This window comes from Grus americana, chromosome 3 (genome assembly GCF_028858705.1).
Source record: "Grus americana isolate bGruAme1 chromosome 3, bGruAme1.mat, whole genome shotgun sequence".
In the NCBI taxonomy this organism is placed as follows: domain Eukaryota; kingdom Metazoa; phylum Chordata; class Aves; order Gruiformes; family Gruidae; genus Grus; species Grus americana.
The window spans coordinates 74,494,651-74,520,458 of record NC_072854.1 but is presented as its reverse complement, the minus strand read 5'-3'; the positions used below and the strand labels follow the sequence as shown (position 1 = coordinate 74,520,458).

Sequence of the window (25,808 nt, the reverse complement as noted above, 5' to 3'; positions counted from 1 at the left end):
TAGAATATATTTGTAAGAAACTTAAAATGCTGATAATAGATCATAACTATGGCTTTATCTGATAATACAGTGGCAAAAAGCCTTGTGGGGAAATCTGTGGTTGTGGTTCAAATCTTGGTCTGAAATACAAAAGCAACTCATGCCAAGAAAATAGTAGACATAGTTTCAGCTAGTATAAGGAATTAGAAGGATTAAAATATCTTTGGAGTTACAGTAATTGCTATACTTGTGCTAAGGTTAAAAAAATGCATAGCTTTCAGGTGGTGGCAGCTTGCTACTTAAATCTGTCAGCTACTATAGGGCATTCATGTTTTAAAACCTCATATAGAGATGACTGATTTTCTCAGGAGTGTGTGGTACTTAGTTTTTAAATGTTAAAAAATTAAAGCTTAGCTAAAGAGCTAAAAAAAATTAAATACAAATTATACCCTCAGACTAAAAGTTATCTTGTTGAACATAATTGTAAGGCAAGGTCTTTCTCTGCTTAGAGGGTATCTTCTAAATAGGCAGGCTGGGGTGCTTTGTTTGGTGGTGGCTTGTGGTGGTTTGGTTTTTTGTTCGGTTTTTTTTCAGAATGAAAGCAACCAGTTAATAAAATGCATTGTATAATTGACTTGCTTTCTTGGATCACATACTGCAAGGCATTAGTGAATTGCAGTATAATAATACCTAGAGAAATGTTAAAACCAGTAATACTCATGTTCTTGCCTGGCTGTCAATGCCTATACTATGACACTTAATAATCTTGAATGTCGCTGGTTTGTTTTAACGAAAATGACACTTTACCACCAATAAATACAACCTATTCATCCTTAAAATTAGGTACTGCCTAAATCTCACTGTATATATTTTCAGCATTCAGAGGAAAATCTTGCTTCCAAACCTCCTGTTGATTTTGGACAATTCACCTTTTATGGTGTGTCTTGATGCAGCAGTTACTTTCACTGCTCAGATTTCCAGAGAGTACCGCTGGCTGGTAGGTGAAAGTAAATTAATGTGGTTTTCCAGGACCCTTCAAGAATTGGGAGGACGGACACATGGTATGGTACTGTGCCTCACTGTAGGCTGGTTCCCTGTGTGCTTCTCTCCAGGTGGATTTCCTGGCAATTTTCAAGATAAGGTAATTTATTTTTCAAGAAGGTTGTTCAGGCCTCTGACTCCCACTGAATTTTTGTAATGTGCTTTTATAGTCTGATAAATGTGGGTTCTGTAAGGTCTTAGAATATACATGTTTGTTTAAGAAAAGACAGGCCCCAAAAGATTGAGGAGATGATTTCCATACAATTCAAATTTTACCTAATGATGTTTGTCTTGTCTGCAGAATGCCTCCTAACTCTGAGGGAAGAGTTCTCACTGACCTTTCTGGAGAACCAATTTTTAATGGGTCTTTGAACTTATTTGCACTAACTATACCGATTATTTTAGCTGATGGGGGTTCAAGTACCTGAATTAAGGATTTTCATCAGCACTGAAGGCCATTGAATTGCTACCAGGAGGAAAACAGATGCACAGAAAAGTGAGGAAAAGACCAGAAATGAACCAAAAAAAAAAGTAAGTTGTAGACAAAATAGCTGGAAAAGGTATTTGAAAGCACTGCTGGCCCTGTCAGTAAACTGACAGAAACATCTCTTTGCTCGGCAGGTTTTTCAGAGCTTACTACGACTGTCTTGTGCTGCTGTATCCTCCCCCTCTCTGGTGCCCAACAGTCGTTCAACAAGCAGAAGCTCCCGACAGGCAATATTCTGCTTGGTAGAGGCTCCTCTCAGGCTAACCTTCCTCGATGGGCAAAGCCCGACGCCTAGGCGCGAAGATAACCCTTTCGGCTGCCGGCCCTCGGCGCCGCCCCTCCCCGCCCCCGCGGGGGCGGGGGCGGGGGCGGGCGGCGCCGAGGGCCGGCAGCAACACGGTTGCGCCGTCGGTGTAGCGCCCGGCAGCGAGTTAGCCGCCATGTTGTGCCGCATCTCCTCGGCGGGCAGGTGAGAGGCGACCCGCGGGAGGGTGGGGGAGCGTAATGGTGACTAGAGGGAGCGTAATGGTGACTAGAGCCCTGCAGCGTGAGGCAGCTGCCGGGCCGCCATCCCCGTCGGCGGCCGAGCGATGGGTGGGAGAGGAGGAGCAGGAGGTGGTGGGGTCGCCCTCTCCATGCCCCTCAGTGGCTCCCCGCCATTTCGGGAGGAGGGAGGTGTAGTGCTGCTGCCGGCTGCTCCGCAGCGCTCGGTGCCCGCCCGGCCTGCGGCGCGGCCGGGGGGGGAGCTGCTGGCGGTTGTCCTTTTGCCCCTCTGGGTTCTCCCCTTGCCCTCCACCGAGGGGCTCTTGTCGCCTGCCGTGGTGCTGCCAGATCCTCGCGTCTTTGGCAGGCAGGGACGCCGTGTTTGGCCTGTCTTCAGGGCCCCGAGGGTTTTGCTGTTGACTTGTCCCTCGTTTATGCCAAGGTCACCAGCAAAACATAAAAGGGCCTCAGGAGCTGACCTTCCTCCCGGCCCAGCGGTTCTGCTTTTATTATGGTTGTTGTCATGTCTCATGGCAAGCGCAAGGTGTTAGAATGGGGAAGGGTAACCAGAGCCTGCGTGGTTTTCCATGCTGGGCATCGCGGCTGCCCTGCCCTCATGCTGTCTGTGGTTTTTCCAGTACCCGCCATAGGGATGGTGCAGCACGTGTGTGGGCACAGGAAGCCTTAATGCTAAAGAGATTCAGTCCTGGGAACCCTGCGACTCTGTGGGTTTTTCAGCCTTTTTATTTTTCAGTGCAGGGACCTTTTGCATAGTGAGGGAGGGAAATGTACTAGGGATATCTTGGTTTCTGTTTTTAGTCAATAAAGATGAGGTGAAGTTTTGAATGTCAGTGTGTTACTGTTGGCTTTCCTTTCCCCTCTGCACTTTTGCCTTTCCTGCATGCATGGGAGGGCAGTCTGCAGTGGCTTGATTTGAGAAGTGACAGCTTTACGTTGGGAAACCTAGATCTGTGACCCTTATGTGAATTCATCTCTGCAGTTAAGCTAAAGAGTATGCTTGCTTTGAGCTCTGGAAAAATGGAAATTTTACTTCTTTAAGATAATCACCCTATGTACTTACAGCAGCTGATCAAAACAGTCATGGTTTCAGTGGTAAAGCCTAAGTACTGAATAAGACTACTTCCTTCTGTTTTTTCTCTTCTAGAAGCAGTGCCAAGTTGATAGCACCATTGGGATGCTTGGTCTCTAGGCAAAAGCACACTCTTCCTGACTTGCCATATGATTATGGCGCTCTGGAACCTCATATTAATGCAGAGATCATGCAGCTGCACCACAGCAAACATCATGCTACCTATGTGAACAACCTGAATGTTGCGGAGGAGAAATACAAAGAGGCACTGGCAAAAGGTTTGTATATCCACAGTCAACAAATGAGATGGAAGCCAGCTGACATAGATGATATAGGAGAAAAAAAAAAAGATAGCTCTTCTTTCTAGGGGAAATAGTTTCTTTTAAAAGTTTTGGATTATCTAATTCAAGCTTTTTTTTTTAAATAAATTGAAATGTATTAGGAGCAAGCTTTCATTGTAAGCTTCAGTGGGCTGATAATTGGAAACTAGGTGTAACTAAAAAGCATGAATTCTGTTCTCTATAGCACTGTAAAACTAGAAGAAAATTCATTGATTGTTGTTGATTTAGTCCATATTTACATTAGTAACTTGAACCACAGACTGAGTCAATACGAAATTGCAGTCATTCTACTAAACAAACACTTTGTAATGAAATGTTAGTAACAGACTTATGTAAAGTAAAATTTCTGCACCTTGATTGTTTTCGCATCAGATGCTCTGCTGACTTGTGAAATAATCTTAGTTGCCTACAAACAGAGGTAAGACAAATGTGCAGTTAATGTATACGACACCCAGTAAAGACATCTGAATTTGGGGGTCAGTTATGCCACTGAGTCAGATTAAGGACTCATGTAACTTGAGTGTCAGTGTGAGATACTAAAATATACAGCAAGCCATCATGGAATTTTTTTTAAGATCTCAAATTGAATCTTGAAGTATGCTGACTTCTGTGAAAGCTTTACAGTTGTTCTAGCTGGGCAACACCGAAACACATTAAATGCTTTTTTCAAATCTTCTTTCAATCTTTCAGTTGCACTGATGAAAAGGTGTGAAATAACATGTATATCTTCTTAAGAAGGTGGAATATTTTCTGAGATTTTTTTCCTGTTGTGATGATCTTTCTAAAGAGTATCACTTTACCTCTGAGAAGTGATTACTTTATAGGCTCACTTCTGTCTGGTTGCCAGGTGGGTTCACAGTGCAATTTAATTGCTTGGGCTTGGGTAAAAGTGAGAATTGTCAATATCTGAGTAAACTTGAATACTGTTGCCCTTGATAAATGCTAGTGTCTTTGAATATAGAAAGTTGGTTACCTATAAAAGTTTAGAGATTTTTCAAGTGCCCAAGTAAGCCCAAAAATAATCTGTGCAGTCTAAATTAATGAACTAATAAGATTCAATTAAGAATCAGGCAATCAAGATTGGCTGCTGCTTTGTCCTGACAGTGGTGGATCCAGTAAAGTTGTATTCTGGAGATTTAATTAGTGCAAACAGAATTGAGGGGGGAACTTGAACTATAAGAAATCAGTGAATCTGTTGCTGCTATTACTTGTGCTGTTTAATGACCAAGGCTTCAGCCACTAGTGGAGGCAGAATTTGTGGTTAGCAGAAACATCTGCAGTGTTGTGGGTCCTTTGAGGTTTGGTTTGGTTTTTTTTTTTTTTTTAAATACTATCCCTTGATAAGCTTTCATCACTTGCTGTTGGAAATGGTGTATCTAGAGGTCGAGGTTAATCTTAAGGATTTTTAGGCATTATTTTGCAAATGGATAATGTACTCATGGTGGTCGTGCACATCAAAGCAGATAAATACTTGCTTGCGATATTTGTGTGGTTTTGGTTTGGCTTTTTTTTTTCCCCCCTGATTGGTATCCCAGTATACTGTGTGTAGTATTTTGAATCTCATTAGAAAGACTTCTAACACCAGGGTTTAGGAAAGGGCAAAGTCTGAACTGCTGCCTCCTTGTTTCAGTATTGCCATTCTTTTCCCATACTTAAAACCTGAGAATGATCAAAAATCTTTCTGTGCTGCATTTCAGTGTTGGGTTACACAGCATGTCTAATCGCTACCTAGTATCTCTTCTGGATAACAGAATCTTGTCAATGGCTTTTGTTCAGCAATAGGAAGTAAAGTATTCTCTTCAGATCATCTTTAGTATCTTCTTCACCTATGTATATCTGCTTACGAAACTCAAATAAAAGCTGTCCTCAGTTGAGTCCTATTGGCTTATGCTGTCAGCTCATTTGAAAATGAGCATGCACTTCTGTGATAGGGTGCAGCACAGGACTTTGTTATTTCAGCATAAGCTGGTTCTGACTACTGATTCATTAAAATGTGCAGGATTGGCTAATTAAAGGATATAAACTTGAAACTTATTTTCAGTGGAAACTTGTGCCTACCAGGATTTTCCCTGCTTTTTTCTGACAGTCGTGTGACTTTCTGCTCTTACAAGGAAATAAATGACTCTCATTAGACTGAGAAACTGAGCTGACTAGTCTCTGGAGCACCTCTGAGCTGCTTGTCTTGGTTTACTGAATTGTCCTCTATGGCTGTGTTGAGTGTAGTAAGCTGGAGCAAAGGCTAGGGACTCTGTATACAAATAAATTCCAAGATACTTTTGCCAGCTGTGCCCCCTCCCAACTGCTTGTGCACCTCCAGCTGACTCGCTGGTGGGGCGGTGTGAGAAGCAGAAAAGGCCTTGACTCTGTAAGCACTGCTCAGCAATAACAAAAACATCTCTATATTATCAACACTGTTTTCAGCACAAATCCAAAAGATAGCCCTGTGCCAGCTGCTATGAAGAAAATTAACTATCCCAGCCAAAACCAGCACAGAAAGGTTTATAGAAAACTCTTTAGTTTCTGTATCTTAACGAACCTCTTTACTGTAACAGTGGTCATTTCCAGCAAAAACAAAAAGCCATGGGTGTGTGATTGAGTGCTATTGTGATTTATTTTAGCAAAGCATTGAATTCTGTATTTTTGGGGGACTCGTGAGTTAGATTGGAACAGCTTCATCCGGATACTTTTATTTGTATGAAGCTTACTAAGGCTATCGTAGTTTGTGGAGGGCATGAGGAGATGCTGAGAACTTTGAATTCTGTATTAAAACCTTAGTTTGATCTTGATTTCGGATGCAGGGTTCTGTTTTGTGGAGTAAAATGATCTGGGTCACTATCTCTTCCTGCCAGTACCTCATTACAAAAAAACCCAAAATGAAACAAAAAATAGAGGTGAGAAGAACATATTGTTCATGTACATGCTCATTGTACTTACCAACTTTCTCTGAAGCACAAACTGCCCTGTAAATTGTTTAAGAAGTTTAAAAATTCTTGGTTTGCATATCAACGAGCTAATGGGCGAACAATGTGCTTGTCTTGTGGTAATACTGAGCAATTTACAAGTGCTGGGTCCTTAGAATGTTTTGGCTCTACTATTTCCTTTATTCTGCTGTAGAATGGCAGTAGATCTTACAAGTGTAACATGGGTTGCCTGATCAGTGCAATATTGGCAGATCACAAATCATTACAGGATAAGAAATGGTCAGAGATAGAAATCTTTAATGTAGTTTGTCAGCGACTATCTAAAATATGGATGACAGTCACAAACCTTACCTTTTCCATAGACATGTTACAGAGTTGAAAGATTTTGGAGATCAATGGAGGCTCAGTGGCAATTTCGTGACTACTATGATGATGATGTTTTTATTTATCTACATATTTTTATCTTCTGCATCCTTAGGTGATGTTACAGCTCAAGTGTCACTTCAGCCTGCACTGAAGTTCAATGGTGGGGGTCACATCAATCACACCATCTTCTGGACAAACCTTTCTCCTAATGGAGGAGGAGAGCCTAAAGGTTAGTGCTTGTTACAATGGTTTATTGTGTCAATTTTAATTGACCAGTGGAACTGATGATCTTTTCTCTTTCAAAGGGTGTGAAGGATATGTATTTTTCAGAGTTAATTTACCTGTCTATATGACAGTTATCACAGTTCTGAGGAATTCAGCGTTTTTCAGTTGCAAGCCAAGAATAAAAAAAGCTAGCCCTGTGCTAAGTATTTTTAAGTTCTAAATTTGATTGCGTACACTGCAAAATACTTGGCTATTGCTGCATGTTGTCCTTTCCATCTTCATAGGAGAAAGCAGTTTTCCAAAGCTATGCTAATTAAAATCCTATATATGTACTCGATTCACAGACAAGGAAGAAATGTGCTGCAGACCTCCCAACCTCTAGTGACTGGATTTATGCTCCAATTTGAAATAGGGATAGTTTAGCAGTTAAAGCCTAAAGGAAGAAATCCCCTTTGGGAGGATAGAGTAGTGATTATCTACAAGTGACCTGCAGTCAAAGGTAAAGGCCCTATAATACAGATCTCACAAAAGCTGTTGTGATAAACTTGAGGGTTTTTGAATGGGGTTTATATGCCCGTCTGTAAATTGATGGGCTTCAGGTGCTTTACTCCAGTTCAGTGTTCATAAGTGACATCTGCTTGTGACTTGACTCTACCATGGAGGAAAAAAGATGCTCTGAAGACGATCTAGTTTAGAGCATAAAGTTTTGAAGCTTCAAAGCTGAAATTTCAACAAGCAGTTCTGATATCAATCCATTTCTGATAGAACTTGGTTTTAGATGACATTCTCAGAAAAGATGCTTTAAAGTCTTGATTTTTGTCTCCCAATTTCTGTGAAAGTCAGTAAGCCTAAAATATCATCTTTCAGTTTCAACTGAATGGTTCAAGGCTTTTATAGTAAGCCTGCTAAAGCCTGTCTTAAAGATGCACTTGCAGCTATCACCAAGAGATTTTCAAGACCATCTGTCTGAAGGTGGAAGGAATGAAGAATTCTCCAGCATTGCACTGTATGAAGTATTCTACACATGCTAATTAGAAAGCTAATTGGAGAGGAGGGTAGATATCTTCAGGTTTTGAGCAAACACTTTAATATCTGAAAACCACAAGTGTGCTAGGGTGTAGGGGAGAGGAAGTAGTTTGACAGTGCACTGTTACACTAAACAATTCTAATTTCTGTTCCCTTTGCCCCAGCACAGGTTATCTTAACTGTATAATAAAGAAAGGATCTAATCATGGAGCCTACTTATCCATATGGAATAGACTGCTTAAACATAGAGGCAGATGTAAATCTAAAATCTGAGGAAAGTGGTTAAATACCTTTTAACTATGTGTAGGTTCATTATATTGATATCAAAGGTGTATATGTATTTCTTTGTATTAAGGCAAAGAAATCAAAGCCACTTAGTGTTCCCCTTCTAGATATGCAAACTAGCTCTTTACGTTCTTTCGTAGTCCTCCTCTGTGGCATTCTCTTCGCTTTTAGACAAGAGTGTAAACGCCTGAGTGTTCTGTTGATAACATCCTAGCTGTGTCTTTGAGGACTACTACACTAATTTCTTTCCAGTCTGCTTGCTCTTTTAAGCAGATTGGGACAGAACTGTTAACGAATGATGCAACTACTCTGTTTGTCTAGACACTTCATTCCCACAGAGCCCAAATGCTTCTGCTCCTCTTTCCTTCTATTTCCAGGTGATATCTGGAAATTGAAAGATGTTAAGTACCTGATGTTCTGTGATCTTTCTGTGCTTTTTTTTTAAAGGAGAATTCATGGAAGCCATCAAGCGTGACTTTGGTTCCTTCGCAAACTTCAAGGAGAAGCTGACAACCGTATCAGTTGGTGTTCAAGGATCAGGCTGGGGGTGGCTTGGCTATAACAAAGAGCAGGGGCGCCTACAAATAGCAGCTTGTGCAAATCAAGACCCTTTGGAAGGAACAACAGGTCAGGTTTCCTTCCTTCCCCTCTGCTTCTTTTGTTGTAGATTTCATAGATCTGAAAAGGAATTTGTGGACAAATGCTGAGAAGAAATTGGTGGATAAATAGGGCTGGAAAACTGAATATCACTACTAGCGGAAGTGAAAAACAATTGCAATTTTTGAAACAGCATTTGTAAAGCAGGACTTAAAAACGGTGAAGAGCAGTAGGGTTTAAAGTCTGTCTAGTCAGAAGGGAAATAGATGGGGCATATTGTGAAAGTGCTCTCACTTAGTAGTTTTAGCTTAGGCTCCTTTGGGTTATTTTTGAGTAACTGGAGTAGCTTGCTTGTATTGAGGAAGATTAAGCCTCTTGCCTTTAGATTGTTTTCTCTGGCAGAGGGGCTATTCACAGAACTGTCAGCATAGGCCAGACAACAGGAGAGGGGCAGGTGTACACAGTAACTCTTACTATCTAGGCTGGGTTTGAAATGGAAGTCTTACGATCTGCTTCCTTGATATTGGTAGAGTAATGAGTGTCAATTAAATAAGCCTTGGATGAGGATAAATCTTACAGCTAGGCAAGCAGCCTAATATGGGCCATGGTCACTTTTGAAGATAGTCTTACTTGCTTAGAGTGACATGGCAGTGATGATGGCAGGCTGGACTCCCTCCACAGAGCAGAGAGCTCATAGCCAATGAGAATCCTGCCCACAGGATTCTCAAATCCTATTGCAGATATCTTTAAAACATGTTCTCTAGAATTCATCGAGAACGGCAAGGAATTTCTTGTATTGTCAGCAGTCTGTGTATTGCTTATAGGCAGGAAAGAACCCCTAAATAATTATCATAGGGATATACAGCATAATGTGGGTAAATTTCACCCCTCCCCCCCATGCGTACTCCCCATGAAAAATTTGGTGAGAAGGCTATTTTAGCACAAAAGCAAGAAAAGTAATTTGACAATAACTTGTGATTAAAATATTGGAAGCAAACTGTTATGGCAAGAGACTCCTTCATGGTGTAACTTTTCATGCAAATGCTTGCATAACGGTGCAAAAGATGTAAACCTTTCAAAAATGACTTTGTCTCATTTCAGTTACGTCTCCAAGGCAGTTCTAGAGTATTCATAGCTGTTAATCAGCTCGTTCATCTTATGCAGCGTGTGTGGAGAGAAAACAATTCTGTAAGATGGTGCAGTAAGCACCTATGTGCTGGAGAGCTCTTTGTCTTCCTGCAGATAAAGACTCACAAATTTGGTAAAACTTTGGGATGCAATATAAGACTTTACATGTAAAATGTGTTTTCGGAGATTTACAAAATTTATCCTCCTTTTTTTTCTTTTTACAGGTCTCATTCCTTTGCTAGGAATCGATGTATGGGAACACGCTTATTATCTTCAGTATAAAAATGTTCGACCTGATTATTTGAAAGCCATATGGAATGTGATCAACTGGGAGAATGTATCTTCAAGATATGCATCTTGCAAAAAGTAGAGTGGAATTTTTGCACAGACTACTAAAATGTCACCACTTCTAATCTGATACCACTCTTGTAGTAGTGCCTGTGGCTTACAAATGAATTGCTCTACTGCAGAAAACACTTAGCTCATCCAACAAAAGCATTTCATAATCAAGCCAAGTGTCTGCTTGTTTAATTCTGAGAGAGCTATTTACTTAGATTTTTGAAGCTTTAAAGTGTTGTGCAACAAAGGGAGACACTTTAATCTTTTTCCATTGCGTATAGAAACATAGAGCACCTTGCTGAAGCTTATTGAGGTAATGGATTTCCTTGTTGCACTAAAATACCTAAGTGGAAACATGTACTTCATGTTGCTATAAAAAAATAAAGCTCAAAAGAAGAATCTTCTATAACTGTCTGTAAGAGACTTATTTTTAGCTGTAGCTGGTCCAGTTATTTGATTTGAAAATGGTTGGAGAAGAGAAACGCCTTTTGTAATTTGTTGTATTACAGGGTATGGAACTTTCTTAGAGATTAAAAAGACAGGTGAAAGAGGAAATGGATGTTGCTGCGCCTGCCTGATTTGACTGTCTTCAGTCATCCCTACCTTTTCCTGGATCTCTTAAGCGAGATCTTCATGTATTGCACTGATGCACTAACTTTTGAAGTGTTACCTTGGGCAAGAGATTACAGTACTGGGTCAGGCTAAATTGTTCATATAGGAACTGAATGACAGCATGTGATACTCATTCCATACTGGTTGTTCAAGTATATGCTAAAACAGCCATTAACTTGAGACTGATTATGTGCATATTTCAAGTACAAATTGTCTCTGCGTAGCTGTGTTCCCGAAGCAGTTATAACAAGTTAAAGTTAATGCTTGAGGTGGAAATGAAGTGCTGTCTGATGTAAAGGAGCATGCCCAGAAGGTCTTGGAAAATGCAAGAAATCATGTGGTTTGGGTTTTTTGCTAAATCCGTTGCACGTATTTCAGAGCAGATGCTACTGGACATATGTAGTACCTTGTGCATAAGTTTTATTTGAGCTTTCTTAGTAGTCTCCTTTAAGTTCAGGATGGATTCTTGGGGAAACAAGGAATAGGCTTACATTACCATACTGCTAGGCTGCTCTTCTGAAGTATCAAGTAAGATTAAGGGGAGAAGTGATAAAGAAATGCCTTTCATTAGCAGATGCAGGGAGAGAAACTACTACCACCATAGAAACAGTCTTCAGTCACTAACCAAAGCTGCTAGTGCTGAGATACCTCTGTTGTGTATGAAACTGACTTGTGCAAACATGGCTTAGTTAACATTTAATGTGTTTGGGTTTTTTTTTTTCCTATACTGTGGGATGTTTTTTCTCTAGGCCTAGTTCAGATATGCAGCTTGTGCTTCTGCTTAAGTTTGGATTGCTTCATAATCTTGTTTAAAACTTATCATCCGTCACAGCCTTGGTTTGCCTCTGAGGGTGTGAGAGCAGTGATGAAATAAGTCTATTGGTAATCAGTCTGGCAGCTTTTGACTTGAATGTAAAAAAAAACCCCCAAAAAGCCTACTGAAGGGTCTGTATTCTTGTTGCCTGCAAAATCCTCTGTAAATCTAGAGAGGTGGTGAATGAAGTCTGTCACAAATGATGCTCAGCTTTTCTTCTGAGAGGAAGCCTGGGTCTCCATGAAGAAACACTAGCATCACATAGATTTCTTTTTTTTTTTTTCCTTTTCTCCCCTGACAGAAGCTTCTGGCAGAAGGAATTACACTTTCTAGGTGGCAATTCGAAATTAAATCTTTGCTGTAGTTATTTACTGGGGTTAGAGTTGATTAATGTTGATAATTACTGGGGAAAGGAACAGTATTTACTGTAACTAGCTATAGCTACAAAGCTTAATTTAAGCAAGTTGGGTTGGTATCTGGATTAGCAAAGACCACTACTTGGATTGTAGTTGACAGACTTCAACTTACTGAAGTCCTGCAGGTCAGGTGGATTGAGTGGGGGTGGAGCAGGGGCAGTTTTTTAGAGGAGTAACAGGCACTTCAGATATGAAGAGAATCCTTTGATTCTTTCCAGAAATACCTTCAAAGTACAGAGCAGTCATGTTGTATTTACCATGGGGTCTGCCTGAAGATGAAGGAAACAGTGGAGTCCTTTTTTCTTTCCTTATTCAAGACTATGATATGGTAATATACCACACAGCAGAGATCAAAAAGTGCCGGTGGAGTGCTCCTCCTCAGTGAATGCTGAGGCAGGGGCGTGGTGGGTGCCATCCTGCATATGTTGGACGTCTTTGTGGAACTGCGTGCTCCTAAAGAACAGAGAGGTAAATATGCCTATAGACTGGTGCTACAGAGGAAGCCCGAGTTAACTCTGGGTGGTGAGGAGATAAATCATGGAGAGGTCCTCAAGCAGGACCAGCTCTTGCTGAGGCTTTAAAGCCGGTAGTGTGAGACCCAACATGTGCTGGTTGGGCTTAGTTTGTACTGTGCACCAGGTTAAGAAGCAGCTCTGCTCATCTCCTGCTTACAGTCCCCTGGTGAGCTTGTCGTGATGCCTTGTGTCCTGTCTTTAAGTCTGAACATAGAAAGTCCAAAGCTGTATACAAACAGGGATACTTGTGCAACAGGAAGATGAACATTTACTAAATGTTGAAGGCAGATAGTAAGAACACTGAAGCAATGAAAATTATTTAATGCTTGTTCTGGTGGACAATTATGAAGGACAAAGGTTGGTTGTCTGATTTGTTTGACGAAGGGCTTGGTTAAACTGTCTTAACTCCAAACTTCTGTGAAATCTGAGAAGTCCTAGTGGTTCTTGTGACACTAGGAACTCAAGTACATGCCTGTAATTTAGGAAGTCTGCTAGCAGAGCTGTCAACTGGCTGGGCAGTGAAAGTGCATAAACCTCTTACTAATATGTGTTAGACAGTAAACTTGGAACTGCCCTTGCTGTTCAGAACTAGCGCTTTGCGTTACAGAAGTCGCCATGAAGGTCAGCAGGTGTCTCTCTCCCTGTGTGAACCAGGAAGGTAAATCATTACAGCCAATCTCACGTGCCGTCTGATCAGACAAGTCTAAGACCTGTCACTCAAAAACTAAACTACTAATGCAGTTTTTTCTACCTAGATCTTCCTGACTCTAAAAGGTAAAAATAGTAGCTGTGTGTGTAAAGTTGTCTCCAGCCTGAACCGTGCAGGGTATCTCTCGTCAACGAGCATGAAATTGCAGACTTGATCTGCATGACAGGAACAATGAGTTTTCTAACTTCAGCACTAGCTGAATCAGTCTTTGATCTGGGCCACACAGAAGAGTTGCAGAAGAATTGCATCCTGACAGTCCCCCTGAGCCTAGCTTTTCTCAATTCTTGCTTAACTGTGTTGCTTATGAAGATGTCGTGTATGTATACACAGTTATTTTGTGTGTAGGCCACAGTATGTTAAAAGAACAACTTGGACTTATTTTCAAGAGGGGAAAAAAGTACAGCACCTAACCCAAATCCCTTTGGAAATGATTATGTATTACGAACTGGAAGAACAAAGTGCATCAGGGTGATCTCGTAAGAAGTACTTATGGGTGGCAAAGCTGCTGCACTCAGAGATTTTGGGTTGAAGACTACAAACATTTCAGTGGCTGAACTTTTCAGAAACAGATGCAATCGAGTCTCAAAAGGCAATACACTGCCGTGAAATGCAAGTGCACGTTTGTGATTTTCTGCTGACCTGTAAAAGGCATTTGAAGGCTAATATGAACTGCAAAGCCTGTGTCTCTTGTTCTGTACTAGAAGAGACTAAAGTAATTTAAGTCCGGCCAAACCGAGCTCTTGCAGTCTTTCTGCTGTCCCTCCATGGTGGGTAGTGGGGCTGATGTGGTGGCCGGTCTCCCAGCGAGCCCGGAGGGCAGCACCTTCATCCTGCCCTTCAAACAGGAGGGGTCTGTAGATGTCTTTACTGAGCAGTCAGAAGTAGAAATAGAGAAAAGATGCTTTTTTCCCTCCGGCTTCTGCTTTCCACCTCACGATTATTTATTTCACCTTTATCTAGAACATGTATTAAAAAAAATAGTAGTAAACCCCAGTCTGTCTCCAGAAAATACTGTCAGTGACTCAGCTTGTGAGCTGGTAGGCTTTTACAGATACATTGAAACCTCTTTATTTACAGAAGACTTGTCTTTGTTTTGCGTTCAAGAATTTAGCATTCTCTGGTGTAGCAAGTGAGGTTTAAAATGCTGCTGTGCCATTCTGCTAACATTTGACGTGCCTATTGCATTGACCTTGCAGAAGTTAATCATTGCACTAGTACAAAGCAAGAGAGTTGCGTTTGCAGTCGTGTCTAGTATCAAGCGGATAGAACACGGGTAACTTGGTAGTCTTAACCTGCCTTTTCCTTAAAGCGCTTTCTGCTTAATGATTAAAAGCAATGCCCTCAGGTTTCGCCACCGTTGGTTTTACCTCTTTGAATCAAAAAGCCGAGCCGCTCCGTGGGGGGGTGTGTGTGCGTGGCTGCAGAGCGGGAGCGGCTGCTGTGCCGGAGGCCCAGAGCCGTGCGGTTCCCACTAGGTGGGGGTGTGAGCCCGCGTTACGCGGCCCTCCGCAGCGCTCCCCAGGCCATTGCCGAGAGGCGGGTTGAGCAGCAGTTCGTGTGCTCTCGCTGCGCAGCAGAGGAACTGTTTGGGCTGTTCTTTCCACTTTCTAAACGATCAGAGCCACCGCTGCCACTGATGCTCCCTGTCAGTATGCGGGGAGGAGGCAAGGGTGCTGTAAAGACAATTTATATTAATACATACAGTCAAATGTAGGTCTCGCTGTAACTAAAGCCAGGCAGGTGGATGCTAGAGGAAGGTATTCCTAATTAAAATGAAGATGCTTCTAGGATTCCCACCTGGCTGCCACATCAGGCTCTGTGTTGGGACATACAATGTCCATGACGGTCTGAATGGTATTTCAAGCCCAGAGACCAGAGATTTAACCGCAGGGGACAAAGCCTGTTACGTGGCTATAATTGAGCCAAGACTGCAGAGAATATGCAGCAGGCTACCTGAGGCACAGAGGCTTGCAGTTACAGTTGTGCTGCCTCCCAGGGATGTTGCTGCTCCATTGCAACTCCAGCTTTTCACTGGATATTTTCACCTGAGGAGATGGATGGACAAATTAACACAGAGGCAAGTCAGCAAACCTGCTGTCTGGACCTGCCAGAGCTGGTGGTGGACCCATGTAGCCTTGTGACATCACTGAAGCAGCTCTGACAGACGTGTCCCACCCCGGTGTTTTTCAGTATCCCTCTGGGTTGATGGTAAATCCCTGGAATGCAGAGAACTCCCTACAGTGCGGCACTTGGGAAGTTGCAGCATTAGGGCTATGTGAAGTGACTGGCAGTCCCATAGTTATGGGCTCCTGTTGCATGTAAAGTTGCAGAAGAAATGACAGTTTTCTGAAGGTATTAATTTATCCAAAGCTCTGGGGAAACACGCAGAAGTTGCTGATTACTGCACTAGGTATTTGCAGACAGGTTGAGGACTTGTAGAACCTGCCTTCCTCTGGGGGAGTTTTGCCCAGCTAGGGAAAGTAAAAACTTTGGAAAGTCCAGGTCTGTCTTCAGTTGGACTATAATTCCTTAGTCCTTTCTTGGTTTTGCCGCCTTTTATCTGGGGAGGAACCAAGTGTCTACTTCTCTGGCTTCTCCCTGCTTCTGCTGAGGTCCTTTATTGAGGGCCACCTCCTTCAGAGCAAGCTCTGCAGTGCTTTACTTCCTTGCAGCTGGGTTCATTCCCACCAGCTGCTCCATAACGCTTGCATCTTAAGGGCTTCTCCTTTGCGCTACTGGCAATAGAGCTGTAGCTCTGAGAAGTCAGATCTAGAAGCAAGTAGCACGATAATTCAGCTGGTTTTGTCAATGAGTTTTGTGACATGGGCAGTATCGGAAGACTACTGCACAGGAATTTCAGTTTTTCCTTACTTTTTAAGAGAAGATTAAAAGTTTTCACACTGCTATTGCAAAGATTATCACTGGTAAGTCAGAGGTCTGCAAACCAGGAGGTAAGGAGAAAGAATGTGTTAATTTAATGGTCATGATTTGAAGGTAACGCCACAGTTCTGAGAAGGGCTGACTCTTACTATTTCAGTATTTGGCCTTGACAGGAATGGGTAATATTGCAGCCTCTGATGTGTCTCTAGAAATTTGGGCCTGAGGTAGCTAAAAGCAAGGGCTTCCAGTTTGCAGGAATTTTGAAATTTGGCTGTGGTCAAAACTGGCCAGAATTGAAACTTATCAGTATTTCCAGGAACCTAGAAGCTCCCCAGGCCCTACAGCTGCTGGGGAAATCTGATGTTCTTATCTGTTGGGGCAGCTGTCATGGCCTTCAAGCCTCTGGCTTCTCCAAAGGACATTCAGACAGAGCTTTTTCAAGCAAAGCATTTTGGGCTCACCAAGGTAGCGTTTCAGACAGGTCTCCCTCTGTATCTCTATGTATCTATGTATCTGTCTTCTAAATGCTTCACTGGGACGTTTCCAGCCACAATTAGCCCTCGAGCAGAATTGTGTTGAGTAGGGGGCCATAGCGAGGAGGGGAAATGCAGTCTTTCAATGGATGCATCATCAGACTGCCTTCAACTTCTCCCTCCCATAAAAGATGCACACAAACCTGGCCAGCCTGCTCCTCTGGCGGAGAAGAGCTCAGCTCATGGGTCCTCTAACTGAGTTAATTTCCCAAGATGCTGAGAGAAACTTGTGTCAGAATCTGTTTACCCTTTGCTTCCATCTGGGCTCCCTCACCTCTACTTAAGATTTCAGGCCATTTCAAAAGACCTTGGCTTGAATTTGAATAAGCCATGCTGATGTTTACAGGGAAGAAATGCTCATGTATTTCTGCTTATTTATTTTTCTTATGAAAGAGTAAGGATTGCAAAACTTAAAACTCTCACCTAGATTTTTTGGGGATGGAGAAATATTATTTCTGAGATCTAAGTGTAGGGCTTGGTGCTTTTTTGCATAACTAAATAAACTGGAATTAGCCTGTCTGAGAGTCAAAAGCTCCAACGGGAGTTTTCCCCTTGCCTCCATGAGATCCAGGGCAGTTAAAAGCAGTTCGGAGCCAGGACTGCGGCTTTTCTCTATTATCTAGCTGGGAATTGGAGTTGTTCCTGGATTTTGTTTTATCTTAAACATAAGTTGTAGCATTTAAGTGGTTGTTGTTGTCCATCTGCTGATACTCATTGCTGTCGTAAATGCATTCTTTCCAGCTGGTGTGGGACTGTGCAATGCATGGTGTGTGTGTGAGTGTCAAACCCTTGTTTTGTATAGGAGAAAGCACAGGATATTGAATGGAACTAAATGTTTTTGTTCCAGATGTGGCTGTTTGGCATTGACACTGTGGGATGGATACAGGTGTGAGCTGGTGATGAGGGGTCAGCCCTGAAATTGGTCCTTGAAAGTAACATCTGCATCTACTGATTTCTGGGCTGACCTGCCCAGATTTCTCTCCAGTGAGCTCTGATGTTGCCTTCATTAGAAAGAAGTGTGTTTCTGTGGCCTCAGAGAAGTATCTGAGGAGCTAGCTCATGTTGGGATGCAGGACTATCCCATCAAAGCCCTCTTTCCTTTGCCTGAGCCCTTTGCGTCAGCTGCTGGTGTGTCACAACAGCGCGATGATCTTCCCGCTGTATTTATTATTGCAAATCCCAAATCGCTCACCATAGGGCAGTTTTGCATGGGTGGAAATGAGCAAAGCTGTCCATGGCCGGCTGAGAATCTGTCCTTGCGTGCTGCACTCAGGAGCACGCCTGGAGCCAGCATCAGAGGGATTCTGTGAGCTGCACCCCTGGGCTGGTCCCACTGTCGAGGAAGCAATGCAAAGTCCTAGTCCGGCTGTTACTCATTTGGAGCATCTTGCAGAGTCTGAGCTGGACCTGACATCAGAAAATCCTAGCTGTGCTGTCCAGTTATGGATCCTTAGGGATTACAGTTTTGAAGGGGCTAATGCCGGCTGGCATTGGCTCTGTTGGACGTGGGGGAAGCTTCTAGCAGCTTCTCACAGAAGCCACTCCTGTAGCCCCCCCCCCCCCACCAGAACCTTGCCACGCAAACCCAATACAGTGATCAGGAGCTTATCTCTGTGTATGTTGTTCTGTTAACCTCTTCTGGATGTTTGGAGAAAAAATGGCAGAAAAAACATCTGGTTATGCTCACTCTTGCAATCCAACATCTGGCTGCCAGACTTGAGAGGCTGTGTAATCTCTGCTCATGTGGTTTCCATGCTTTGATTCCCCGCTACAACCGAGCCTTGGAGAGGAACTCGCCCCTTGTGGCAGAGCTCGAGCTGACAATGTGTCGGAAGGACAGAAGGCATCCACCATTAGACCTTGTTCACATGTCAGTGTTGCCAGGTTAATCCAAGTGGCAGTACATATGTATGGTTCTCGTATTGCTTCATCACTGAAGCCTTGGTCTTAAAATCCTGTTCCTTGGGCTGGAACTGCTCTTGCAGTTACCCAGATGTATCGTAGAGGTGAAATGCTAGTCCTGCACTATGAATGTCATAAAAGATGAAGGCTTCCTGCTAGCCTCTGAACTGAAATTCAGGAAAAACGTATGTACTTTCTTTCCCCTGCTCCCAAGGAAATGAGACCTTTGGCTTTTCCCCCTTGATTTATTTCTGGATGGATGAAAAAAGGTGGGATGGCAGCATTGTTCATACAAGGATGGAGGAGGTGGGTGCTGCAGCTTCACCCCTGTCTTCGGGTCAGCAGTTAAGGCAATCCTCCAAAACGCAGGAGAGCAGCATTGAATTCTTCCTCTGCTGCAGTGGACCTGAACGTGTTCCTCTCACCAGAGCACCCTGCCTGCCATGCCAGGAGCGTTTTGAAGGTGATGCATTCTGAGTTCCTGCAGCCAAAATTACTGACATGCTTGTTAGCTGGGGCAGTCAGGCAGAAGTGGGTGACCCCCTCCAGCCCAGTGCCTGAGATGCTCACCTAGAAGGGAGACTCTGAATTTCCAAAAAATGCTGTGGGCAACGTCCTGACTGCTTGAGAGGAGCTGTCTGCCCTCGCCACGGTCTTGTTCCACTAATTGAGCCCCACATGCTCTTTCTGACTCGCCAAGTGTTTGGCGACTTCTGATGAATTGGCAAGACATTTTGAATCAGTCAACACCCCGTATTCAGTAAATAAATTATTTGCTTCCCCTAGTCTTGCCCAAAGCGTTTTCCAGTTCCATTGAACTATTTTCTATTGGCTTGAAAGGAGAACAGGAATGAAATAAACTTGTTGACTGAGTCAGAGAACATGTAAGGGCAGCTAAACAAGAACTCTGATTTACTGATTTTCATCATGATCAAATTTAGACTTCATCTACAGATATTTAGGCTGTGGAGTGGGGGTTTTTTTCAAAGGAATTCACAATGAATTTGTTCATCTCAAGTCAGAATGACTGTCTTGGTGGCAGTTGGCAGTGACATTTGGGTTATGTTAATGAATGCAAAATTAAATATAGCACCAAGTAGCAATAAGCAACATGAAAAATAAGTTAAAAAGAAAGAACTACCTGTAAGACTGCAGATCAAAAGGAAAGAATTATTGGAAAGTCACTGCACCAGTTTTTTGTTGGGCTTTTTTTTTTTTTTTTTTTTAGGGAAAAGCAAAAAAAAAGACTAGGCTGAAAACTGGGATAGTGACATTGTTTTTTAAAGCAACACAACCTCAGCTTCTCTTGGAGAAATCATCAGGTTTTATCCTTCACCTTGACCAGAAAAACAAATGCAGTGGAAGAGGCAGAGAGAGGAGAGAGCCTCTGTTTTGGCTTTTGTACTAATTTGTATACTGTTGTTGACAATGGTGAGAAACTTGTAAAAATTTTCTGAAAAAAACAAGGAATCAGATAAAGGATGTAACTGGGAAACAACAAAACCAAAAAACCCTGTGCTTGTTGAAAGCCAGTTATTTGGTTATCTGTTACAGTATTTTTTTGGTGGAGATTAAACGCTGCCCACAGGAGTTAGTATCACCACCACCCACCCAAAACAACCATCATCTCCACTGACCTCATCCATCAAGTTCTCAGCTTGCAGTGAAGGATTATCGAGAATGCCCCAGCCTTGCTAACATTAATCTTTAATAAAAATACATCAAATAAAAGACGGGCCCCACCTAGACCAAACAATATCCTAATGCCGCAATAACCTTCACTCTCAACTTGAACTAACATTAAACTAAGCAGCATTAACGTATGTATGGACCCTCTGCTCTCCTAGAGGTAGTTGCTCCTTCTCACCAAAGAAAATGCTCCCAGAAGAGCCTGTAGCTGCTTGTGGGGTTTATTGTCTGACGTATAGACATTCCGGATTCAAACATCCGCCTTTCCTGATGGATGGTGGCAGTTGCACGCCCCGGATCACCATGGCCCAGGTGGAGCAGGCAGCTGGATGAATCCAGCAGACCACTGCCTGTTAAGACATGACCTACTTAGGCAGGGAAGAGCACTTCCAGCAGGAGATGGTATTTATTTCCGCAGATGCAAAATCATCCATCACTTTGCCACTTGACAAAAGAGAGGAGGGCACAGGCAATGGTAACCCCTGGCTGCTGCTTGTGCTCTCTAAAACTGTGCAGATGATGCCACGCGAATTAAAAAAAAATCAGGTTTTGAACCAAAAGTCTTTTTCATCTTGTTCCCCAGGAGCTCCCTATTATTGTTCATGGTACATTACCAACTCAAATATGTGGGAGAAGCAAGAGCTGTTGCGCTGAAGTGGCCTGCTTTCGTTTCACTCTTGTGGGAGTCCATCCTTGCATTGCTCTGGTAGGAACTTAGGCAGACTTACCGCTTTCCTATAACCTTTCTGTGGACTATTTTCTACTCTGTCATATGCCTTTAACTGGGATTGTGCTTTTTAGTAGGACCAAATAAAAACCAAATTCAACTTTTCCATTAACCGAAGGGATGCTCTGGTTTATTAGGATATATAGGCATTTCACAATACTGTGCTTCATCCGTCATTCGAGGTGGCCAAAAATGCAAACAAAATTGACTATAAAAGGTTCTTGTGTTCTTCCCAGTAGGATGACGTTTCAGAACATAGTACAGAATGGAAGTGGTGCATGATACAGCTGGCAAATAATCACGTGGTACTTTTTGGAAAATGGCAGTATGTAGAAAACAATGAGAAAATTGCCCTGAAATATATATTCTACATTTAAAATGATTGATTTGTATGTTATCTTTCTTTTGCAAAATGTTTTTTGTTTGCTGAGAGCCAGGTGAATTTTTTTTCTTCAAATTTGGCATGCCACCTTTATTCTCTGAACTTGGCTTTGGGTTTCCAGTTCTGCGTGGATCCCATTTACAGTGAATGATTAATAAACTTAATTTGGTTTGGAACTAATCCAAGCAAGGCTTTGCAATTAAAAACTTAAACTCGCCCAGATTCAGGTGAAGATTTCCTGAAGCTAGTGAAACTTTTGATAAAAGATGAGTTCAGGAAACAGGTGAATTTGGGATGTCAGTATGTAGAGGTCTCAATTCTGAACAAATACATTTGTCTCCACCAGTTTATGTTAAATTGTTCACATGTGGTATTAATAGCTAGGAGTGTCATGGAGTAAGAAGTCGGCTGCGCTTCAGTGATCTCTATATCAGGCAAGTCTCAACACTTCTCCAAAGCTGCAGGAGCCCATGAGGTCCTGACTGCCGGTCTTGTCCTGCGTCCCCAGCACGTAAAACTTTCATTCTTCACAAGTCCTCCTGGAAACTCCAATTGCAATTTCCTTAAGAGGCAGAATATCAATATACTTCAGAAGGGACACAAGCAGCAGAGACCAGAAAAGTGCTGCTGCTCCTGCTGCTTTCTAAAAACACAGCAGATTTGTATGGATTTGGAGAAAGCTTGAATATCTCGAGAAGTGTTTTGTATTTTTTCATTGGGAACTGAAAGAGCCCTTGGGGGCCCCATCCAGAGTGACGATGGTCTGTGATTAACGCTGGATTAGAACAGCTATGAGCAAATGGGCTGTGCGCTCTTCTTTCAGTACCATTTAACAGATTACGGTGAAGAAATTTAATGTGGCATAGAATTCTGTCAAGCAATTACTGCTGGGGCTGTGGTGGTGTCTAGAAGGTCATTGCCTGAACCCTTGGCCTGAGATGAAATTTGTATTAGAAGAACACTCGGTATAAGTAGGGCCCAGGGACTGTTGGCTGTGCATGGGATGGACGAGGCTGGCTGCTTGCTCCCCCGAAGGCACAGCCATAAATATCGCTGTGGTAATGAGAGCTTGTAGAAAAATCCGAGACAGTTCTTCCTCTCAGGGATGTTGATTTAGATGAAGTTTGAATAGCAGTATGTGTTCTCCAGTAAAGAGGTCTGGGACATCCTGTATTCTACCGAGGTCCCCTAGTGAATGTATTGGCCATTTGGTCCAAGGTATTTTTGCACAAGAATTCATATCCAGCGTCTGGAAAGGGGTAAGGGAATATATTCCTGAAAGGAGAATGGGTGATGCTTGTAAAATACTGCTATATTGGCATGCAAGTAAATCCTCTTTTTCTGAAGACACCTTTAATTACAGCTGTAGAGGAACTAAACATGCATTTGTTTGGAGGTAATCAATCATGTCATGGACTGGCTTATGCAGGAATTTATATGAAATGGATGATCGCAGTGTCTCTTTGTGTTTTAAAGCCAGTAAATTTAACATATTTTTCTTTCCTTTCTCAATTCCCACATCATTTGCTTTACTCTTCCTGTCTTTCTCCCTGATGAGAAGTTGAGTTCTTCCTCCCTCTAGAAGTTGGGAGCTTCGATCAAATCCTTGCCTCCCTCTTACTGATGTGTATATCCCTGTAGATTAGTAGGATGCCTGTTGCTAGTCTGAGCCTCTGCACTAATCTGTATGGAACGATCAGGTTTTCCAAGGCCAACCAATCCCTCAAAAAGAAAAGATGAACTCTGTTTTAGAGACAGCAATAACTAATCCCCATCTGGATTATTTTTTCCAGTAGAATAAAGAGTTTGGATAGGAAACAGTCATGGGAAATCTAAGGAGTTGTAGTACTAATGTAGGTAGGAGACTCAGGTTGCCAAGAAGATATGTTATATGTGGTAAGCAATGAGTTTTTCTGTAGAGTAAAAACTTAATTAAGATGTTCACAAGCCAGTTTCGTGTTCCTGTGCTTTGCTTTATTTAACTGAGCTGCCAAAAGGCCTCTCCTATGTGGTCTGTCACCAATTGCATGAACGTGGACACCATCCAAAGATGATATTTTTCGTGTAGCTGATGTATGAACCTGTTTCATTTTTCCAGCATCCCTTTGTATGCATGGTTGTCAGCCTGGTGCTTACAGCTCTTCTGGTCCTGCCTTCACTGGTACTGTGTGTGAAGAGTAAAAGCACCTGTGAGTGATGCTTAATACTTCCCTGTTTACTTACCACAGCATCCCATGAATTCTGTGGAGCTGTTGGGTTTTTTTAGAGAAATGAAGTAAAATTAAGAGAAGTTGAGGCAGGATATATTGTTATCTATGAAGCATATATACTAGGTAGAGTACAAAAGTAGGGTTTTGTGATCGTGGTGTAACTTCAGTAATGGTTGACAAGAAAAGCCCCAAAGTGGACCCTTTAAAACAACAAGTATATTGCCTTGGAAAAAGCTCCACTGCTGCAGAGGGATGGCTGGCATGACAGATGTTCTTTCTGCTCTAGTATGGTGAGTTTCTTCTCTAGCATTTCTTCTCTAGTGTGCTGGGAAGGGAAGCGTATCCCACCAAAATACCGCCCTCCTTCCACCGCAGGCCATGGGGCTGGGTGTTTATTTGCATCAGCCTGCTGTACAAGAAGTCAGGATGGACCCTCCTCATGTGTTTGAAAGATTTTTAAACTAGCCCTTTTCTTTGGGCTGTTAGGGAAGGTGCAGATGCTGCTGTTTCAGCTGACGACTTGTGTAGGAGTCCGTAGCAGGGAAGTGTGCTTGCCGACATGAAAGGCAGGATCCATCCCAAGTGCATCCTTCTGCAGACCTGGGAGAATTTCATTGCAGCAGGTGACCTTCTGGCTTGGTTTCTGGGAACAAACCAGCGCTCTCAAGTGTGGCCACGCAACTTATTTTGCAGCCTTTCAGGCTACTTTCTCCCCCAGTTTCTGCTGTGCTGGTGATCAGCCTTTTCTAGTACTTTTCTAGCCTGTGTTCAGATGTCTTACGACAGCTGCCTTGCTTCGGAGCCGTGGCTGTCCCTCTCCACTGGCTATGAGGAGACCCAAGGTCTGGCAGCAGAGGAGGACACGATGTCTCAGTCGTGTGTCCTGCCTGCGTGCAGGGCAGGCACTGGGGTACCGCTTAGATCCTCCCAAGGTGCCCGCACGTTCGTAGCCCCAGGCTGCCGTTGCTGCTTCAGAGCCCTGACCCTTGCTGGAAGGCAGGGGAGCGCGGAGGCATCCTTCCCAGAGAGGGGCAGCAGCTGCATTTAAATCCTTTATCCACGGGCACAACTCTTCTGGCACTGTAGTGATTTTGCTACTGTTAAGAGGATCAAATTCCGGCCCTGCATGTACCTGGCAACTCTCAGATGCACGGGATACATGTGCATGTGTACTCTCAGGCGCACAGGGATGGGCGTCCCTGAATCCAGCAGCGCCACAGTGTCGATACAGGGCTGGAGAGGAAGGTGCTCAGAAGGAAACCATTTATCAAACTGTGTTTTGTTGACTCAAAGTCCCAGTCCAGCCAAACACTTCATCAGGTGTTTGATTCTAAGCAGAACACTCACAAAGCTTAAAGACAAAACAACCATGAATTACCTAGCCGGGCAACACTAAAAGAGGGCAGCAGCTGGCCAGCTGTGTCCTTCAAGAACAATGCAGGGCTCTCGGTGTAAAATTACCTTTTTGGCGAACATTTTCTTGTGGATGATACTGCTTCTCTTTGATAGCCAGAGCTGACTGGAAAAAAACCTCAAAACCCAGAGAAATTAAAAGAGGGGGGAATTTTGCAAGTGTAAACCTAAATCACCTAAATGTCTAAAATTCCTGACTCTGCAATGACATGGCTGTCAGTAACAAACCTTGTGTGAAAGCTGAAATTTCATTCTGGATTCATCACTGGACTCTTTTACTACTGAAAAAAAAAAGAAAAGAAAATCACACTCCCTTATGAATTGCCAAGTGAACGCACAATAGCTGCATTTATTTTATTAGCCTTCTGACCTTTCCCTTCTCTGGTGAGGTTTCTTTTTCCTATTAGCTCTATTAGAGTGTCTACTGAGATGGCAACAAAACAAACGCTGTTATTGTTGGCTAATTTGCTCTTTTAGCAGGGAACAAGGCTGCACAGGCCGTGAGCAGACACTTGCCTTGCACCTCCAGCCCATGGCAGGCGTGGGAGCCACACTGCGCCCGGGACACCAGGTCCCAGTAGGAAGCCCTCACCACGAGCATCACCGCGCTGAGGAAGCTGCATCTATTTCCACAAAGCGTTTCAAGCCTTGGAGCCCGCGAGTGTTTTATTTGCCTCCAGTGGAGGAGTCCTATTTTA

The 25,808-nt window shown here is 43.0% G+C and overlaps 1 protein-coding gene across 1 annotated transcript; it reads left to right on the top strand.

The window, feature by feature from the left end:
- The first annotated feature begins 1,828 nt into the window (after positions 1–1,828).
- Positions 1,829–10,714, top strand: SOD2 (superoxide dismutase 2). The gene is made up of 5 exons (XM_054822077.1): positions 1,829–1,976; positions 3,156–3,358; positions 6,821–6,937; positions 8,692–8,871; positions 10,194–10,714. The coding sequence occupies exons 1-5, from the start codon at positions 1,948–1,950 to the stop codon at positions 10,337–10,339; spliced, it is 675 nt and encodes a 224-aa protein (XP_054678052.1). The 5' UTR covers positions 1,829–1,947; the 3' UTR covers positions 10,340–10,714.
- Positions 10,715–25,808: the final 15,094 nt, after the last annotated feature.